This window comes from Lichenostomus cassidix, chromosome 2 (assembly GCF_008360975.1).
Source record: "Lichenostomus cassidix isolate B80296 chromosome 2, HeHo_3.0, whole genome shotgun sequence".
NCBI lineage: Eukaryota > Metazoa > Chordata > Aves > Passeriformes > Meliphagidae > Lichenostomus > Lichenostomus cassidix.
In genome coordinates this window covers 1,074,297-1,092,677 of record NC_139482.1, presented here as the reverse complement: position 1 = coordinate 1,092,677, position 18,381 = coordinate 1,074,297, and the positions used below count along the sequence as shown (strand labels likewise).

General features: G+C 50.3%; 1 protein-coding gene across 1 annotated transcript; it reads right to left on the bottom strand.

Moving 5' to 3' along the window:
• Positions 1-240: 240 nt before the first annotated feature.
• Positions 241-18,225, bottom strand: CCDC12 (coiled-coil domain containing 12). The gene is made up of 7 exons (XM_085050065.1): positions 18,040-18,225; positions 8,110-8,180; positions 3,230-3,309; positions 1,833-1,894; positions 1,633-1,667; positions 1,168-1,244; positions 241-905 (listed from the first exon to the last, which is right to left on the bottom strand). The coding sequence occupies exons 1-7, from the start codon at positions 18,163-18,165 to the stop codon at positions 826-828; spliced, it is 531 nt and encodes a 176-aa protein (XP_084906191.1). The 5' UTR covers positions 18,166-18,225; the 3' UTR covers positions 241-825.
• Positions 18,226-18,381: the final 156 nt, after the last annotated feature.

Sequence of the window (18,381 nt, the reverse complement as noted above, 5' to 3'; positions counted from 1 at the left end):
TGGAATCAAACCTAGAGGCTTCGGGCACCATCCTGGAGGATCTCCCAGAGCCACAATGAAGTTTTCCAGGGAAAACAGGATCAGCTCAGCAGATCCCACCTGCTCACCCTTTCCACCTGGATCCTGGATCACACAATAACCTGGATCAGCCCATCCCAGGAACTGTGCAACTTCCGTGCAACTTCCATGGATTCAATCCCACTTCTCCTCCTCCCACTCCTCTGCAGGACAAGCGACAACTTTTTCCACCATGGAATTGTTTTATTAGGAAAAGATTCATTAACAACAATAAAAACCCCCGAGGAGGCTGCTGGAGGGTCAGGAAATTCCGGGAGAAAAGCAAATCCCCCATGGAACTCAGCTGGATGCAGAGCAGCCAACAATTCCTGAGCCACACAGTCCTTCCTTCCTGTGGGAATTCTGGGGCTGGCCGTGGATATTCCCAAATACTCAGAGCCTCAAGGAGCACCAACCCCTGGGAAATGATCCTGCTTTTCCAAGGGCTGTTGGCATCTCCCTCCTTTCCCAGCAAGTCTGGATTGACCTTTCCAGCCTGGAGTTTCCCCACTTTTCCTTGCTCCCAGTCCTGGCTGTGAAGTTCCAGCCAATGGGGTGTCTGTCCTGCTCCCATCAGCCCCCCGTGATCCCACAAAGTTTTCCACGGAAGTTCCTCAGCAGCCAACCAGGCTCCTTGGATCTGCCTCCCCTCCAGGCGCAGCAGGATTTGGGAAGTTCAGGAAAAGGGAGGAGCAATCCCAAGGTTCTCCCTGCGGGACACGGGGCTGGCATGAGGCAGATCCAGGGCCCATTCCCAACGGATTCTCCTCAGTCAGAGTCGCTTCCCTCCTGCTTGGCTGATCCCACAGCTGATGCCAGCTCCTCCTCCTGCCCTTTCAAGCGCTCTCCTGCTGGGAAAAACACCATGGAGAAGGGTTGGACGGGTTGGATTGGGAAGTGACAGCGCCAAGGACCCCAAAATCCTCCCCCTGGCACAATCCAAGTGCCCCTGGGGATTCCTTGGGAAGCTCCTTGGGACCAACAGCCTCCCAGATCCTTTGGGAAGAGGTCAAGCTCCACCAATCCCTCCCTGGCCCAGCAAGTTCCCAGCAAGGATTATGGAATCCCTCTGGAATGAGCCATTCCCATCCCCACGGCTCCGGAACGCACGGATCAGCTCCGCAATGGCTCTCTGGGTCCTCTTCTCCAGCTTTTCCAGCTTCTTGGATACATCCCGCTTCAAGTCCCTGCCAGGAGAGCAACAAGGTCAGGATGATTCCATGGCCAGGCAGGGCCCAGGATACACCTTTCCCAGTGGGAATTCCTTCTCTTTCCCAAGTGCCACCACTCTAAAAACAAAGCCATCCCTCAGTGACAAGGAATCAGCGGGAAAAGGGAAGGATTGTGTTTTCCTCCACAGCCAGGCTGGCTTTCCAATGCCATGGAATCATGGAACAGTTGGGGTTGGAAGAGACCTTGAAGATCATCTCATTCCAACCTTCCACAGGATTTTCCTGGCATTTTTAACCTCCAAATCAGGTTTTTCTGGATATTCTGGGCACAACCTTAAGGTGTTGGAACCCCCTGCTGATTCCAACTCCCTTTTCCCGGGAGCAGAATTCCACAAGCACTCACCAGTCAGGTTTCCTGGGAGCCAAGTTTGCCAGATCCTAGGGAAGGAGAGGAGACATCCACTGAGAGCTGGAGGCAACATTCCAGCCCAGACCTGGCATGGAGCAGCTCCAGATTTCCAGGTCCAGATTTTCCAGCTTTGGATTTCCAGGTCTGGATTCCCAGCTCTGGATTCCCAGCTCTGGAATTCCAGGATTACCTACCACCTGATCAATGATGGGCTCTGGCTTGGCAGCTTCCAGCTGTTCCTTCACCGTGTCCTCCACTAGATGGGGAAACAGGATCAGCGTTGGAAAACCAGGAATTCCAGCAGCGCTTCAGGCTTCCCAAAAGCTTCCCTAAAACCCCATTCCCACAGTTTTCCTTACAAACACAGCAGCCCCACATCCCTTCGGTATCCAAACCGTTCTGGAGACTCCTAAAAATTATCTGGGAATGATGGAAACCTCACAACCAGGGACAGCAGCCGGGAGTCCGTTGGGATTGAGATCTCTTTTCCCAACACCTGCAGGGATCAGCTGCTCCATAGCTCTGGAATTTGGTTCTCCCTGACTCATTCCCAGGCCTGGGACACTTTGGAGGAGTCAAGCTCTAGCCCAGGCCTTGGATGTATCAGGGATAATGGGAAAACACTCATGGAAAAAGCCACCGGAGGAGGGGCTGTGGCAGCAGGGAACAATTCCCACTCCAGCACATGGATTTTATGGAATTACAGAATGATTCTGGTTAGAAATTCCCCTTAGACCATGGAGTCTGACCATTCCCAGCACTGCCAAGGCCACCACTGACCATGTCCCCAAGTGCCACATCCACAGGGATTTCAATCCCTCCAGGAATGGGGAATCACCACTGCTGGACAACCTTTTCCATAAGGAATATTCCCAATATCCAACCTGAACTTCCCTGGTCATTCCCTCTCATCCTGTCCCTGTTCCCTGGGAGCAGATCCCAAATTCCCCCCGGCTGTCCCCTCCTGTCAGGAGTTGTGCAGAGCCACAAGGTCCCCCTGAGCCTCCTTTTCTCCAGGAGAAACATTCCCAGTTCCCTCAGGAATTCTCCAGACTCTTCCCAGCTCCATTTTCCCTTCCTGGACCCTCCAGCCTTTCCATGTCTTTCCTGTCACCTGGAAGTTTTAATCTCCTACAAAAGCACAAGGAAAATGCAGTGCCAAAATTCCCACCCAATCCCGTTTTATTCAGAGTATTTTTCAAGGGATTTATTCCAGCAGAACTCCACATTTCAGGATCAAGGGAACTCCTTCCCTTCCCCCTCAGGAGATTTACGGAAGTTCTGGGTTAGGAAACTCCAACGCCCTCAGTTCCAGACTGAGATATCCTTAAAGATAAATCAAACAAGAAACAGCCGGAATTTCCGGGAGGTTCCTCCTCCAAGGATGAATCCTTGGATTTGAGCCTGGGAATGTTCCCACCCTTCTTGTGCAACGCTGGGTGTGAGGGTGACAGGAGGGACACCACAGGATCAGATATTCCAACACCCTCCAGGCTCCAGGGACACCTCATCCCAGTGGATCTTCCACCTCGGGGAGAGCATGGAGGATTCCAAGGCCTCTTTTCCCTTCCCACATTCCCGCTGCTCCCACCTGAGGCTGGTTTGGCTGGAGGCAGCTTCCTCTTCTTCAGCTCCTCATCCTCGGGATCGTAATTCCGCAGCTTGATCTCCCTGGGAACAGAGGGAAGAGCGGTGAGAGAAGTCCGGGATGCCCCGGTGGGCACTCGGGAGAGAGGGAGATGTTGGAATCAGGAGCTAAGACCACAAAATCATGGAATTGTTGAGGTTGGAAAAGTTTCCAAGATCACAAAATCCAGCCACTGACGCAGCCAAGGCCACCATGGCTCCATGTCCCCAAGGGCCACATCCATGGATTTTAAATCCTGCCAGGAATGGGGATTCCACCCCTGTGCCAGTGCTGGACAACCTTTTCCATGAGGAATTTTCCCAAGAGCCAACCTGATCCTTCCCTGGCACAGCTTGAGGTCATTTCCTCTCATCCTATCCCTGTTCCCTGGGAGAAGAACCCAATTCCCACCTGGCTCTGACCTTTCAGGCCCCAAAGCTGGGATACTGAGGATGGAAACCCCAGAGAAGATCCAAAATCATGGAAAAAAGCCTTTCAGGGAAGGACAGGGAAAAAAAAATATTTAGGATACAAGGCAGTTATCCAATCACTTCTGGAAGTGCTAAAATCAGGGAGCAAATCCAGGTTCTGGAATAAATGGATGGTGGAGCTGAGGGAATGATGAACCCAAATGTCATCCAGAAGTTTTTCCATGCTTTCATCTCCTCCAGGAGAGCTCAGGAGTCAGGATGGAGCCACAATTCCATGACATTCCCAAATAATTTGGGCCATAACTGGACACCCTCAGCCCTGTGCTCTCCCCGTGATTCCTCCTTGGAGCCAAACCCTGCAAGGCTCAAGAGGAATTCCCAAACCCACAGTCCTGGAAAATCCAGCTTGCAGGAGCTCATCCCAGCTCCAGCTGCTCCCAAACACCTGCAGGACACTGCGGAGGCAGTGGGATCCATGGAAAAAGGGGTAATTAAGGAGGTGAAGTTCATTAAGCACTGAGGATGGGATTAATTGGGATAAAGGCTCCAAGAGAAGCTGAGGAGGAGGAGGAGGTTGGGAAGCAGAATGCCAGGTTTTTACGGGAAACACCAAAAATCCAACCTTGGAAGTCACTGGAGCACAGATGGAAATTCCAACCTTTCCCACTCCATCCCATTCCTGTTCAAGCACAGGAATCTCCTGGCCAAGAGTCCAACCCAATCCATGGGAGTGGTGGGAATTCCTGGATGTGTTCCAAGACCTCATCAAGGTAAATTATGGAATTATGGAATGAAAGGGACCCTTAGGATCAGGGTTATGGGCAGGGACAATTCCCACTATCCCAAGGTGCTAAAGCCTGGCCTTGGACACTTCCAGGGATCCAGGAGTAGCCACAGCTTCTCTGGGAATTCCATCCCAGCCTCTCCCCACCCTCAGAGGGAAGAATTCCTTCCAAAAAAGGGAGGATTTGGGGAGTGCAGCATTCCAGAGGGAAGCAACAGACACTACCAGGGGTGGCACATTCCCCGTTTTGGGTTGGGAATCCCCCAAATCCATGCTTCCCTCAGGCCCGGAGCTCCTGGCAGGGGAAGCAGGAGGGATCCCAGCTTTTTTGGGAGGAGGCCCTTGGCGCTGGCACGGCGGGAATGTGCGGAATGCCCTGAGTTATCTCGATGGAAAGCAGGCCCCTCAGAGCTGTCCAGGGCTGGCTGGTGCTTCCCTGCTCCAGCCACGAGGGCTTTAGGGAACAAACAGTTCCATGGATTTTTCCAAGCCTTCTGCCTGCTGAAATTCTTGTGGCAGGAGCACTGGGAATGGGTTTGTCACGGAAAGATGGAACAGGGATTTCTTCCAGTGCCACTAGTCCCACACTCCTGTCATTATTCCCAAAACAATCACCTGGAACTGAATTCCCAATCCAGCTCCCTGAGGACAAGGCCTTCACCTCCAGAAACAGCAGGAAAAATGGATGGAGATCATGGAATCCTGGAATGGGTTGGGTTGGAAGCAGTCTGAAGGATGATCCCATTCCCACCCCATCCCATGGGCAGGGACACCTCACACTATCTCAGGCTGCTCCAAGCCCTGTCCAAGCTGGCCTTGGACACTTCCAGGCACTGAAGATCCCAGGAAAAGCTGCCACCATCATTCCCAGATTCCATGGGCAGCGTGGATTCCTGGTGGAGCTGGATGATCCCAACCCATTCCAACCCCAACCACACTGGGAACACCGACATTGGCACAAAGACAAACCTCATCCATGTTTTTCTGTGGCTCCTCCAGGCTGGGATAGATCCAAACCCATCTTCCACCCCTGAGGTTCCCAAAGGAGCCCTGGAGGCACCTTGGGAGCACCGGGATGGCCACAGGATAAACAACACCCAGGATAACTGCTGGAATTCCCAGGATCAGATCCACAATCCCAGCATGGATCCAGCACAAGGACTGGGAGCAGAAAGATGCTCCAGCCTTGCTCCCATTCCCGGAATTCTCCCCCAGGAAGGGCAGCTGGAAATCTGAGCGCCCAAAAAATCAACACCCAAATTGGCATGGGTTGGGTGAATTCCCAGGAATGATTCCTGGGAAAAAGCAGGGGAAGATCCAAGGGGTGAAAAGAGCAGGACTTCACCTCGGGGTGCTCCTCCTGCTCCCGGGAATGGATGGAGGGAAAAGCCAGGATCATCCCCAGCCTCCCTGGATCAATGGAAGCTCCATGGATCATCTCCTAGGAGAGCCCAGCACAGCTCCATCCAGAGGGAAAATCCACAGCATCCTTCAGCTCCAGAAGGGAGGAAGGGCCAAAACATGGATAAAAACCTTCAGGATGGAGCTCTAGAATTCTCCCAGTCAGGATCCCAATGGTCAGTTTCCGGTTTCCCTGTTTGATCCCGACTTTTTTCCATGCTTTTTCCTGTCCTAAACCCCTTCCCTGAGATTTCCAAACTCCGGGATGAAGGGAATCACATTCTGGATTTTCCTGGCGAGCCCAACCCCCTCTGGAGCAGAATCCCGGAGGGATTTTTTCGGCAGAGATTAACCAACAAAAGCGGTCCGGACCTGCCCGGTGACATTCCAGAGGGAGAAATTCCTGAGGGAGATCGGGTTTCTCAACCCTGCTCCTCCCCCAAACCCAGGGAGCTGAGATTTTCAAGGATAACTCCGTGTCCAGCGGCAGAGCTCCGAGTGGATTCGCTTTTCCTAAAACTGGGAAATTGAGGATTATTTCTGTCCCGTCCCTCTCCAAACTTTTCCTTGGATTTTTAGTTTCACTTTTCCGCTTCTGACGAGCTTTGCTGGCACAAGGAACCCAATTCCAAGGCTGTGGGATGGGACTTCCAGGCTCCAGCAGGTCCCTGATTCCCAAATCCAGTGTTTTTCCCCGTGGGAATGAGGCGGAAGAGCTGAAGTCCTCCCACACCCTGTTCCTGAAAAAGGTGGAGCAGCAGCTCTGTTTCCTGGTCCAGGGGATTTGGAACCACACAAAAATCCAAATAATCCAAGTTTTTCACAATTCCAGGGAGAATTTCCAGAGTTTGGATCAGGGAGCAGAGCTGGAATTCCTGGGAGAAGAGCAAGGCTTGCAAGGCTTTGTTCCTGCCCTGGGAATTTGCAGGAAAATGAGGAAGGAAAAGGCCCAGAAAAACTGGCATGGGGAGGTTTGAGTGGAGCAGGAACAAAGCAGGATTAATAAAAAATGTGGGAGAATGAGCAGGGAAAAATGCTGGGAAAGCCAGAGCTGATGGAACAGAAAGGTTGGGAATCCCCTGGATTCCTGGAAGTGTCCAAGGCCAAGCTGGATGGGGCTTGGAGCAGCCTGGGATAGGGAAGGTGTTCCTGCCCATGGAATGGGATCATCCTTAAAGTCCCTTCCAGTCCAAACCACTCTGCGATTCCATGGAATGCCTTCCCCCAGGGAATTTTTCCCTGCTCCAGCTTTCCCTGCAGCACTGGGAACGAAACACCAGGAATAAAACTCAGCCCCTCGGATCCCTCCAGGCAATCCCAGCAGAAATTCCCAGGATAATTCAGTCCAAAACCCAGATTTTTGGAGGATCTGGAGGATGAATTCCTAATTCCAGGTGGGAGCAGCCGTGCCTGGATACACAGGGAAGAACAACCCAGATTCCGTTGGCTCCAGGATCCGGTGGCAGGGCTGGAATCCGAGAGCTCCTGATCCATTATTCAGGAGCCTTCCCAAGATCCTGAGCTCCGGTTTCACCTCCAGAGACTCCTCCAGCACCAATTCCAACCACAGAAAGCTCCCTCTCCCAGGAAATTTGGCATTTCCAGCCCCAAATCCATGGGGGTTCTTCTCCACCAGGAATGGGCTTTTCCCAAGTCATTCCCAAAAAACAGTGAGGATTTTCCTCTGGTTCCCAGTTAATTCCTCATCTCCCATGGAGGACATTTTTAGGGATAAAGCCATGGGAAAATGTCCCATTCCATGTTTTCCACCCAAACTTTCCCCCTGTGATTCCAAAAAAAGCCCTGAGAGGGTTTTCCCTGTAGGAAAACGACTTTGGAATCAGCTGGATCAGCCAGGAATGAATCCATGCCTTGGCTCTGTTTGTGATCCCATTTTCCAGGGAAAACAGCCCCAGGAATCCATGGAAAAACAACAATCCCCACTTATTCCATGCAGGAATGGCTGGAAATTCAGAGAAGCTCCCAACATTTCTGCTGGCTCTGGAAATGCTCACTCAGCCCCAGGTTTTCCCTCTTTATCCATGGAATTTTTAAGGCTGGGAAATCCTCCAAGATGAATCCAGCCATCCCCCATCCCAAATTATTTGCCCCAGGAGCTCAAATTCCTGTGAAAAATTCCTATTAAATTGCACGGAGCCAAGGAAAATCCTCCTGAGAAACCATGGGAAACAGCCCAGAGGGAAAAGTGGGAATAGGGAAGGAATTACTTGTGCTTGATGGGCTCCTCTTCCTCATCTTCTCTGGGAATTTTGGACTCAGGTTCTCCACTCTCCTTGTTCTGCAAAAAAAAGGGATAACCCATCAGATTTGAGCTTCCCTGGAAAAGCAGGAGAGCAAACAGCCCCAAATTCCTCTGGGATTGGGATACCATTCCATGAGGAGAAGGGAATTATAGGAAGAGAGAAGGGATAAGGAAGGGTTTGGGAGTGAGCAAGGAGAACCCACAAAAATTTGGGAATTGGCACCAGCAGGATTCCTTTTTCCTCAATTGATCATTTGGGATGCAAATCATGGAATCCCACAAGGATGAGCACAACTAAGGGATTCATCCCAGCTCCAGGAAAACATTGGAGCGAAAGAAATCCAATTTCTCTGGAACAGGGCAAGAGGCTCTGCTTGCACCTCCAGATCCTGGGAAAAGCAGTGGAATTCCCAATTCTGTTCATTATCCAGGCAGGCACTGGGATGGAATGGTGCTCATGAGGAGCTGGGAATGAGCAGCCATGGAATTCTAGAACCCTGGAAGTAAACAAACTTCCCAAAAAAGCGGGAGCAGCTCTGGATTTCCCGGGAATGTCAGCGGGGAGGGACACAGCAAACACTGCTCAGCTCCCTATCCCAACTTTTATTCCTATGGAAAATGATTTGGAATAATGAGATTTTGTCCTTCTCCATTCCCAGAGCTGAATTCCTAACATTTCCTAAAGGCACAAAAGGCTTGGATTGGGAGGGATCCTAAGGATGATCCTATTCCATGGGCAGGGAAACCTTCCACCATCCCAGGGTGCTCCAACCTGGCCTTGGACACTTCCAGGGATCCAGGAGCAGCCATGGAATTCTGTGGGAATTCCATCCTATCCATCTCTGCCCTCTGGAATGGGATCATCCCATTCCCTGTGTCCCATCTCTCCATCCCTTATCCAATGCCTCTCTCCCAACACCAACTCCAGGATCCCAATATTCTTCAGGAGCCTTTCCAGCACCAGGAATGTTTCCCACCCAGCTGCTCACTCATTCCCTCAATCCTTTTCCCACCCAAACTTCCAAACTCCCTTCCACAATCCAGGTTAAAAATTACATTCCAAGCAAACAGGGAAGGCAGCCAGGGGCTGGAATTGTTCAGGTTCAGCTCCTGCTCCAAGGGCAAGGAAAATATTCCTGTTTTTTTTAAGGGAAAACCAACAATAATCATCCCTAAAATCCCAACTGAATTCCATTTTAATTCCCTGTTTCCCTCTTGGAGTCCATAATAACCTTGGGATACTCCTAGGAATTCCCTGCTCAATAAATGCTCCATAAATTCAATAAAAACCTGGAAGAGCCCTCGGGAATTTTCCGGTGGAGCTCCAAGCTGGGTAATGTTTAGCCACCCTTGAATCCATGGAATTTCAAGCTGTGGGAAGTCCCTTCCCACACTCCAAGTGCTTTCCCATTCCTTTCCTCTCCTCACGCTGCACAGCCTGCATTCCCCTCATTCCTGGTGGAATTTTATCCAGAGAGGTTAAAAGATAAGGAAATATTTGGCAAAAATATTCCCATGGAGCTGTGGCTGCTCCCATTCCCGACAATTCCCACTTTCCCCTGGGGGCTGGAATATTGGGATATTCAAATCCTACCAAGAGCTTGGCCAAAATTCCCAATTCCAGCTTATTTCCCATTAAAATCCAATGTTTTTTAAAGGCTTGGGGATATTCCTAGAAAATCAAGGCAAAGGTTCCCAGGGAAGCTGTGGAATCCTGATCCCAGGAAGCGTCCAAGGCCAGGTTGGAGCAGCCTGGAATCCCATGGAATGGGATCATCCTTAAGGTCCCTCCCAAGCCAAACCATTCCAGGATTCTCTGGAAATCCCAGGGAGTTTTTCCCTGCTCCACCTTTCCCTGCAGCACTCAGGGCAGGCTGGTGTGGATCTCCCTGGAGATTCCCAAGGAAAAATGAGCATTGGGAATAGGTGGGGAGGGAGCCAGAGAATTCTAGAATTTCGGAAGGGTTTGGGTTGGATGGGATTCAAGCATTCCCAATATCCAACCTGAACCTCCCCTGGCAGAGCCTGAGGCCATTCCCTCTTTTCCTTGGGAGAAGACCCTGACTTCCACCTGGCTCCAAGCCTCTGTCTGGGACTGGGGAGATCCCAAAATTCCCAAATTTCCAGGACAAAAATCCCTCCCTTTTTCCCCCACTTAATTTAAGGAATTTCAACCCAGGCTTTCCCTCATTCCCAACCCCCAGCTTCTCCCAAACTCCCCCTTTTTTCTCCAGGAGCGGAGTTTTCTCCGCTCTTTTCCAGCCCTTTGGAATTGATCCAGCAGGGAGAAAAGCTGGAAATCAAATCCCAGCAGGGCTCCAACCTCTTCTCCTGATTATTCCTGGATTCCTGCTGCCAATTCCCACAGGTGCCGAAGGGAAGGGTTTTTGCCGGATGCTCCTCTCCAGAGGGCTGGGAAGCAGCTCCTCATTCCCATAAAATGGCACTTTCATCCTTCCCAAAAAACATTTCTCGTGGAAAATTAAATTTGTTTCCTTCTCCTCCTTTAAAAATTCCTGCCTTTTATCAGGATTGGCCTTTCCCAAATTTATAATCCCCAGAATTTCATTATTTCAGCTGAAATATTCCAGCTCCTCTTCCCATTCCTCTCAGTGCTGCTTTTCCAAACCCCTCTGGCTGCTTCCCATGTCTTAAACACAATCCAGGCACAGCCAATCCTGAAAATTCCCCAAAATGATCCAGCAGCTGCTCCTCTTCCCAGGAGACGCCCCATTTTCCAACTGCTTTTCCACGGAGATTGAGTGGAATATTCAAGCTCCCCTTATATTTCCTTGGAGCCTCCAAGGAGAGTCACATTCCCAGGGAAAGGATTCCATGGATAAAGAACTGGCTCTTTGGGAGGAGTTAAAGAAGGTCAGCACTGGAAAACAGCTGGATCTCTCCAGGGATCTCTATTCCCACTTTTTTACTGTCTGGATCAGCAATGGAAAATTGTATGGATTTGGGAGGCTGAGGTGCTGAAAAAGGCACATCCAGCCCTTTGGAATGGGCAGAGCCAAGAATTCCAGGTTGTTTCCCCAAAAATCCTTCTTTAGCTGCATTTGCCAGGTTAATGTGCTCCAAGTTATCCCAACGTCCAAGTCATGGATTTCCAGGATAAACCCTCCCAAAAAAGGGATTGGAGCTGGGAATTCTTTGTTGGCAGCAGAGGAATATTGTGCGGGTTTGAACTTCCACAATATCCCCACACAAATCAAAGAGTTCCTTCCATTATCCATGGAAAAACCCGATTTTAAAATCCAATTGTTGCTCCGAAGCCACTGCTTCCAACAGGGACAACATTCCCACTATTCCCTCGTCGCTGGGATGGGCTGGGCTGGATTTTGGAAGCATTCCAGTGAATTAATGTGGCACTGGTGCTGCAGCCAGGGAAAAAGGGGGAAAGGGGGGAAAAAAGGGGAAGGAAAAGTGAGGGGAGAAAAAAGGCGGGAAGAAAACGTAAGGGGAAGGAAAGCAAAACGTGAGGGGAAGGAAAAGAGCGGGAAGGAAAAAGGGCGGGAAGGAAACGTGAGGGGAAGGAAAACGTGAGGGGAAGGAAAACGTGAGGGGAAGGAAAGGAAAACGTGAGGGGAAGGAAAGGAAAACGTGAGGGGAAGGAAAGGAAAACGTGAGGGGAAGGAAAGGAAAACGTGAGGGGAAGGAAAGGAAAACGTGAGGGGAAGGAAAGGAAAACGTGAGGGGAAGGAAAGGAAAACGTGAGGGGAAGGAAAAAGGGTGGGAATGAAAATGTGAGGGGAAGAAAACGTGAGGGAAAGGAAAACATGAGGGGAAGGAAAGCAGGCCCAGCTCTGGATTTCCCAGGAATGCCAGCAGGGATGGACACAGCAAACAGTGCTCAGCTCTACTTATCCCAACTTTTATTCCTATGCAGCACAGCAGAGGTTGGATGGAGGACACTGTGGGACTTTTCTATTCCCAGAGCTGAATTCCCAACATTTCCTGAGCCCATGGGCACAAAAGGCTTGGATTGAAAGGGATCCTTAGCATCATCCCATTCCCACCCCATTCCATGGGCAGGGACAATTCCAGCCTGGCCTTGGACACTTCCATGGATTCAAGGAGCAGCCACAGCTTCTCTGGGAATTCCACCCCAGCCAGGAATTCCTTCCCAATATCCCATCCATCCCTGCCCTCTGGCAGTGGGAAGCCATTCCCTGTGCTCCACCCTGGGATCCTTTTGGACTTCCCTAAAAAATCCTGGATAGGAGTTGATCGTTCAGCACTCTGAGTGTTTCATCCTGGCTGGAAAAATTCCCTGGGCTCCGTTTCCACAGCAACACTTTTCCCAAGCCTCTGGCACTCAGCTTTTGGGATCACGAGGAGCTTTGCTCCAGCAAAACAAATCCCAGCAGGACAAAACAGGGAAAACCAGAGGCCAGACCAACCCAAAGTGTGGATCACAGATTTTCTGGGGCGTTGGGAAAGCAGGAAAGCGGCGGAAAAGCAGGAAAAGCCTGCGGAAAGGAGCAGTGCCGGCCCTTCCTCCCGCTCTGGCCTCTCCCACCAGGAAGGTGTGGAGGAGCAGGGATGTGGCTCTGGAGCAAACCAAGCGGGAACAAAAGCTTGGGCTGCAGCCAAAGGGATTTTTCTGGCTTGAGGAACAACCTAGGGAATGCTCCGGTGATGGAGCAGGGATGAGGAGCAGTGGGAGAGCCTTCCTTCCCACAGAAACAAGGGAAGGCTCCTGCTTTTCAAGGATTTGGGGGTAAAAAAGCAGAGGGAGCTGTGGAGTTGTTGGATTTGGAATATTTGGGATGGGACAGGGAATCTGAGTCTGGAATTCCCACACAGTGATCCCAGCTGGATTTTGCTGAGGGATCATTTGGGAATGTCAGCAGCATCCCCACATATCTTAAAAGGAGAGGAATTCCCACGGAGTTTTCCTGGGAAATGACCTTGGAGTGAAACCCTGAGCCATCAAATCCCAGAATTTCACAACAGCAAAACAAAGGGCAAAAGGAACGGGGGAAAAGCTGGAAATCCAGGTTGAGCCTGCTGGGAAATCCCAAACATTGTCACAGCATGGAATTTTTTCCTTAAATTATGAAAAAGTCTCACATTCCCCACTTTGCACAGGAAGAAAGTGAGGAAAGGAAGGAAAAGTGGGAATCCCAAAGCAGGAATTCCTAAATTCACAGATTTTCACTTAAATTCCATGCATAATCCTGGAATACATTCCCACAGCACAACCATCTCCTGGATTTCCTTGGAAATCTGAGCATTGCAGACAAAGGAGACTCCTGGAGCAGTTTCCCACTTTTCCATGGAATTTCCAAGCAAGAATCTCCTTATTCCATTTATTTATTCTCCTCTCCCGTTATTTTTTTCACCTAAATATTTTTTGAGAATTTTCCTCAAGGGATCCAAAAACTGAGGGAGCAGAGGAAGAAATTCCCTTTTCCCCAGTTTTTGTACCTCTAACCCCAAGAGAATGCCAAGGAACCTGGATTTTTCCACATTTTTCCACAATCCTGGTTTCTCCATGGACATTCCCATTGTTTTCAGGGGAAATAACCATCCAGGAGAAATGGGAATGATTGGGAAAGGAAGGGAAAAGCAGGATACCTTAACATACGGGATTCCATAAAAGAGAGAAATTGGGATATTTCCTGAATATTTTCCTTCTTTCAGATTCTCCCTAATTTTGGGAAGTCCCGGACTTCCGAGGACGTTTTTTCCTGTGCAAATCCTTTGCCCTTGAAACGTTCCCGCTTTCCCGGAGATCTGAGGCTCGGGATCATTTGCATTCTCTGTATTTATGGAATTAAGGATGGCAAACAAAGGGATGAGCTGTCAAAGGGAACGGAACCAACTGGGAATAAAGCAAAAGGATAAAAGCCGGGAAAAGACTTTCACAGCTTCCAAAACTGGACTTGGAAAGGGAATCAAAAGCAGTAAAAGCTTCCCAAGGACCTTGAGCTGGTCCATTCCTGCTCCACAAAAACCTGCTGGAATTTTAAGCAGCTCAGGATTGTCCTGAGGTGGCTCCTCCAGGAATATCCAGCATTTATTTCCTTACAAAACTGGAATTCCTGCTGGAATTGCAGGCTCGGGTTTGCTTTCCTATGGATTTGAGGCTTGGAATGTTCTGGGTTCCCTGCCCATGGAACTGGATGAGCTCTAAGGTCCCCTTCCGAAAGAAATCTGGGATTTTAGGATTCTGCAAGGTTTAATAAAGCAGGAATTTCAATCCAAACCTTTTCCACATCACAACAGAATTCCCAAATTTCTTCCCTTACAGCTGGGAAGCGCTGAGCTCTCCCAGAATCTTCCAGCAGGGTGGGAAAAGCCTCTTTCTGTATCCAAGCTCTTTTCCAGGAGCTCGGAGCTACAATTTCCATCCTCTGGAATGACACCGGATCTGCACAATCAGAAAAATACAACTCCCAGCTTTCCATCTTCAGAAAACCAGGAATTCTCCCTTAAAGAAACAAAGAGCTGATTGGAATTCCCTGCCCATGGAAAGGGACGACCTTGAAGGTCCTTTCCAACACAAACCATTCCATGAAATAACGGCATAAACCAGCAGAGAATTCCCAACGGGAATGCTGCCACAGCATCCCTATCCCTGTCTCCACAGCTCAACCCTCCGGAGCTCCGGCTCACCCGGAAGAGGCTCCGTGTCACTTCTCATTTCCATGGATCCCCTCCAGAAACTCCAGCAAAAAGGGGAAAATCCAAGCGGAACTCTGGGAGATGGAAGGGTGGAGTTTGGGATCCGAAGGAGCCTTTAATCCCTTTTTTATGGAGAGGGATGAAAAGGAAGGGGGAAATTATGTAAAATCCCTGTGTCCATTGCCATGGAGATGGGAATGGCAGGGGAGATTAAGGAGCAGCGGGAAAATCCAATCCCTGGCAACTTTCTGCTGGATTTTGTTGGGAATTAACCCTCCCGTGGAAAAATCCTGGCAGGAAACAGGGGGGTCATGATAAAAAAGAGATGGAAAATTACTGGAATGGTGGTTTTTTTGGAGATTTTGCCTCCACTGGTGATGGGAAAAGAGGGTCTGAGTCACAGAATCATGGAATTCTTGAGCTTGGAAACAGCCTTGGAGATGGAGTCCAACCATTCCCAGCACTGCCAAGGCCAGCCTGATCCATGTTCCCAAGGGCTACATCTGCAGGGATTTCAATCCCCCTGGGAATGGGAATTCCACCTGGACAGCTTTGGTAGAAGGAGCAGCATCCCAAATATTCCAGAGGCTGCTTGGAAACTTCAGGAATAGGTGGGGAGTGAGGGACAGGGAAGAGCCTCCCATGGATATCATGGCTTGAATGGGAATAGCGCTGAGGAATTCACCTGGAAAAAAGAAGGATCCAGGGAAACCTTGGAGCTCTTCCAGGGCCTAAAGGGGCATCAGGAGAGCTGGAGAGGGACTGGGATGGAATTCCCAGAGAAGCTGTGGCTGCCCCTGGATCCCTGGAAGTGTCCAAGGCCAGGTTGGAGCTCCCTGGGATAGTGGGAATTGTCCTTGCCCATGGAATGGGATGATCCTGAGGGTCTCTTCCAACCCAAACCATTCCAGGATTCCCTGCTTTCTGGTCCCATTGCACCCCAAGCTTCTCTCCCTTTCCAGTCACTCATTCCCATTTGATTCTCACATTCCCATGGATCACCTTTCCCACTTCCAGCCCTTCCCTCCCAGCTGCTGCTCCTCAGGCAGGACACAGATCCCACAAAAACCTGGGAAGGATTGTTCCATGTTTTCCTAGCACAGAGCTGCTCCAGCAGACCCCAACGCTGCATTTTAGGAAAAAATTCCCCGACTCCCTAAAAACTGTGGGATACACAAGTGGATCCAAAGCTCCATTCCAGACTTCCCCTGGATCCTTAAAATCTCAATCCCACAAAGTTAAATTTGGGAAGCTCCCTTGGAGCACTCTCCTTTCCCTTGTCATCCCAGCTCATCCAGCGGCACCATCACCTCTGGAATGTTTCCTTTCCCACACCAGATTATTCCAAGAGCTGGATCAAAGGAGCAGAGCCAGGATCCAGCAGCATCCGAGATAATTCCTCCACTCCCAGATCCGTGGCTAAAAATAAACTGTGGGAAAAGCACTCTGCTCCTTGGGGAGAAGGAAAACATCCAGGCAGGCTTCTCCCTTTCCCTGATTCCCTGGTGTTATCCACAGGAAAAGCCCATCCAGTGGTTTCCCTAAATATATTTGAGCTAAAAAACAAATGTATGGAAAATTCCTCCCAAAATTCATTCCAAAATACCTGGGATGACCCAGGGGATTTAAAGGATTTTCCCCTTTCCCAGCTTTTTTCCTGAGCTTCCTGATCCTACTGAACTTTCTACGGAAAACTCCCAAAAGCTCCAATCCTGATTGATTGAACTCATCCCATAAAATCTCCATCCTGGAAATATCCAGAGTTTTGTATATCTCAGTGCTGGATAAAGTGCTCTAGGAAGCTTTCCCAGGATCCTGGTGTGTCCAAACATAGAATCACTTCTGTGGGTTTACGTGGATCCAGGAGACCTTGTTCTCCCCATTTATTTCAAATGGATAATTGGAATTATTAGGCTGGAAAAGACATCCAAGATCCTCAAATCTCGACCTCCAGGATGCCCAGATTCCCATCTCCAAAACCATCAAATTCCAACCTCCATGATCCCTGAATCCCAGCCTCCAGGATCCAAGGTACATCATAATCAAGACAAATTAAATATACAAAATATTAAAGTTTAAATTAATGTTTTCCTTCAGCTGGGGGGAAAAAAAAAAGTCTTCCTGAAAAAAAATTGGAATGATTTAATGAGATTTTTTAATCCAATTTGGAGCCATTAGGTGGGAAAAAATCCCACCTGGCAAACAATCAGGATTTTCCCACCAGGATAAAGCATCAACACCACAAGATTTGGGCAAAAAGAAGTTCCAAAGTGACTCAGTCTGGTCCTTTGGAAAACAAAAAGGCATGGAAGAAGCCTAAAAAATCTTCCTTTAGGAAGAAACATGGAATTTCGGGAAAGGGTGTTCCCACCTTTTCCTGCTGCCGGAGCTCAAGGCTGGAATTGTTTCCTATAAAACCCAACCTTAAACCTGACCCATGTCCTACAACTGAGAGTCCACCTGGGACCCCCAAAATCCTCAAATCCTGTCCCACCATGTCCCAAAAAACTGAGGATCCACATGGGATCCCCCTGGGATCCCCCAAAATTCCCAGCCCCACTCCAAACCTTCTGCATCCCAAATCCCCAGACCCACCTCAAACTCCATATGCTTCCCCACGCAGACATTCCCAGCCCCATTCCAGACCCTCTGCATCCCACATCCCAAATAACCGAGGCTCCACGTGAAACCCTCTGACACCCCCAGCCCCATCCCAGACCCTCTGTGATCCCCAAAATCCTCAAATCCTCAGCCTCCGATGTTGATTTGGGATCAAATAACTGCGGATCCACGTGGAATGTCCTGACTCTCCCCCAGCCCCACCCCGGATCTCCATCCGCTCCACATTCCTAACAACTGTGGGATCACCTAGGATCTTCTGACACCCCCAGCCCCATTCCAGACCCTCGGTGATCCCCAAAACCCTCAAATCCTTTGTCTCCCATATCCCAAATAACTGCGGATCCACGTGGGATGCCCTGACTCTCCCCAGCCCCACCCCAAACCTCCACCCCTTCCATATCCCAAATAACCGTGGGATCACCTGGGACCCTCTGACGCCTCCAGCCCCATTCCAGACCCTCTGCGACGCCCAAATCCTGTCCCACCACATCCCAAATAACGGAGGATCCACGCGGCACCCTCTGTGCTCCCCCAGCCCCCCCAGCCTCCCCACCCCACTCCCACTCCAGGCCGCTCCACGGCCTCAGCCCCCCTGCAAGCCCCCTCCCGCCGCTCCCAGCGCCAGGCCCGGCCCGACCTGGAGCGTCCTCTGCCTCAGGGCCTTCAGCCTCTCCCGCCGCTTCAGCGCCTCCTCCTCCAGCCGCCCCAAAACCAATCCCTCGGCCTCCTCCGGGGCCTCCATGCCGCCGCCGGGCGCCGCCATCTTGTACACCGAATTCCCCGCCTGCCGTACAGCGCGCTGTGCGCATGCGCGGCAGGCCGGGCGCGCCGAGCGCATCGATGGGCTAAGCTGCGAGCAATCGATTGAGGGGGCGCCGGGAGGGGGAGACACGTGAAAAATAATCAATTATATATTCCGAAATGGTTTTAAAATAGCTGAAATGGGAAAACGAGCCCGAATCGCCGCGTTCGGTTTGTT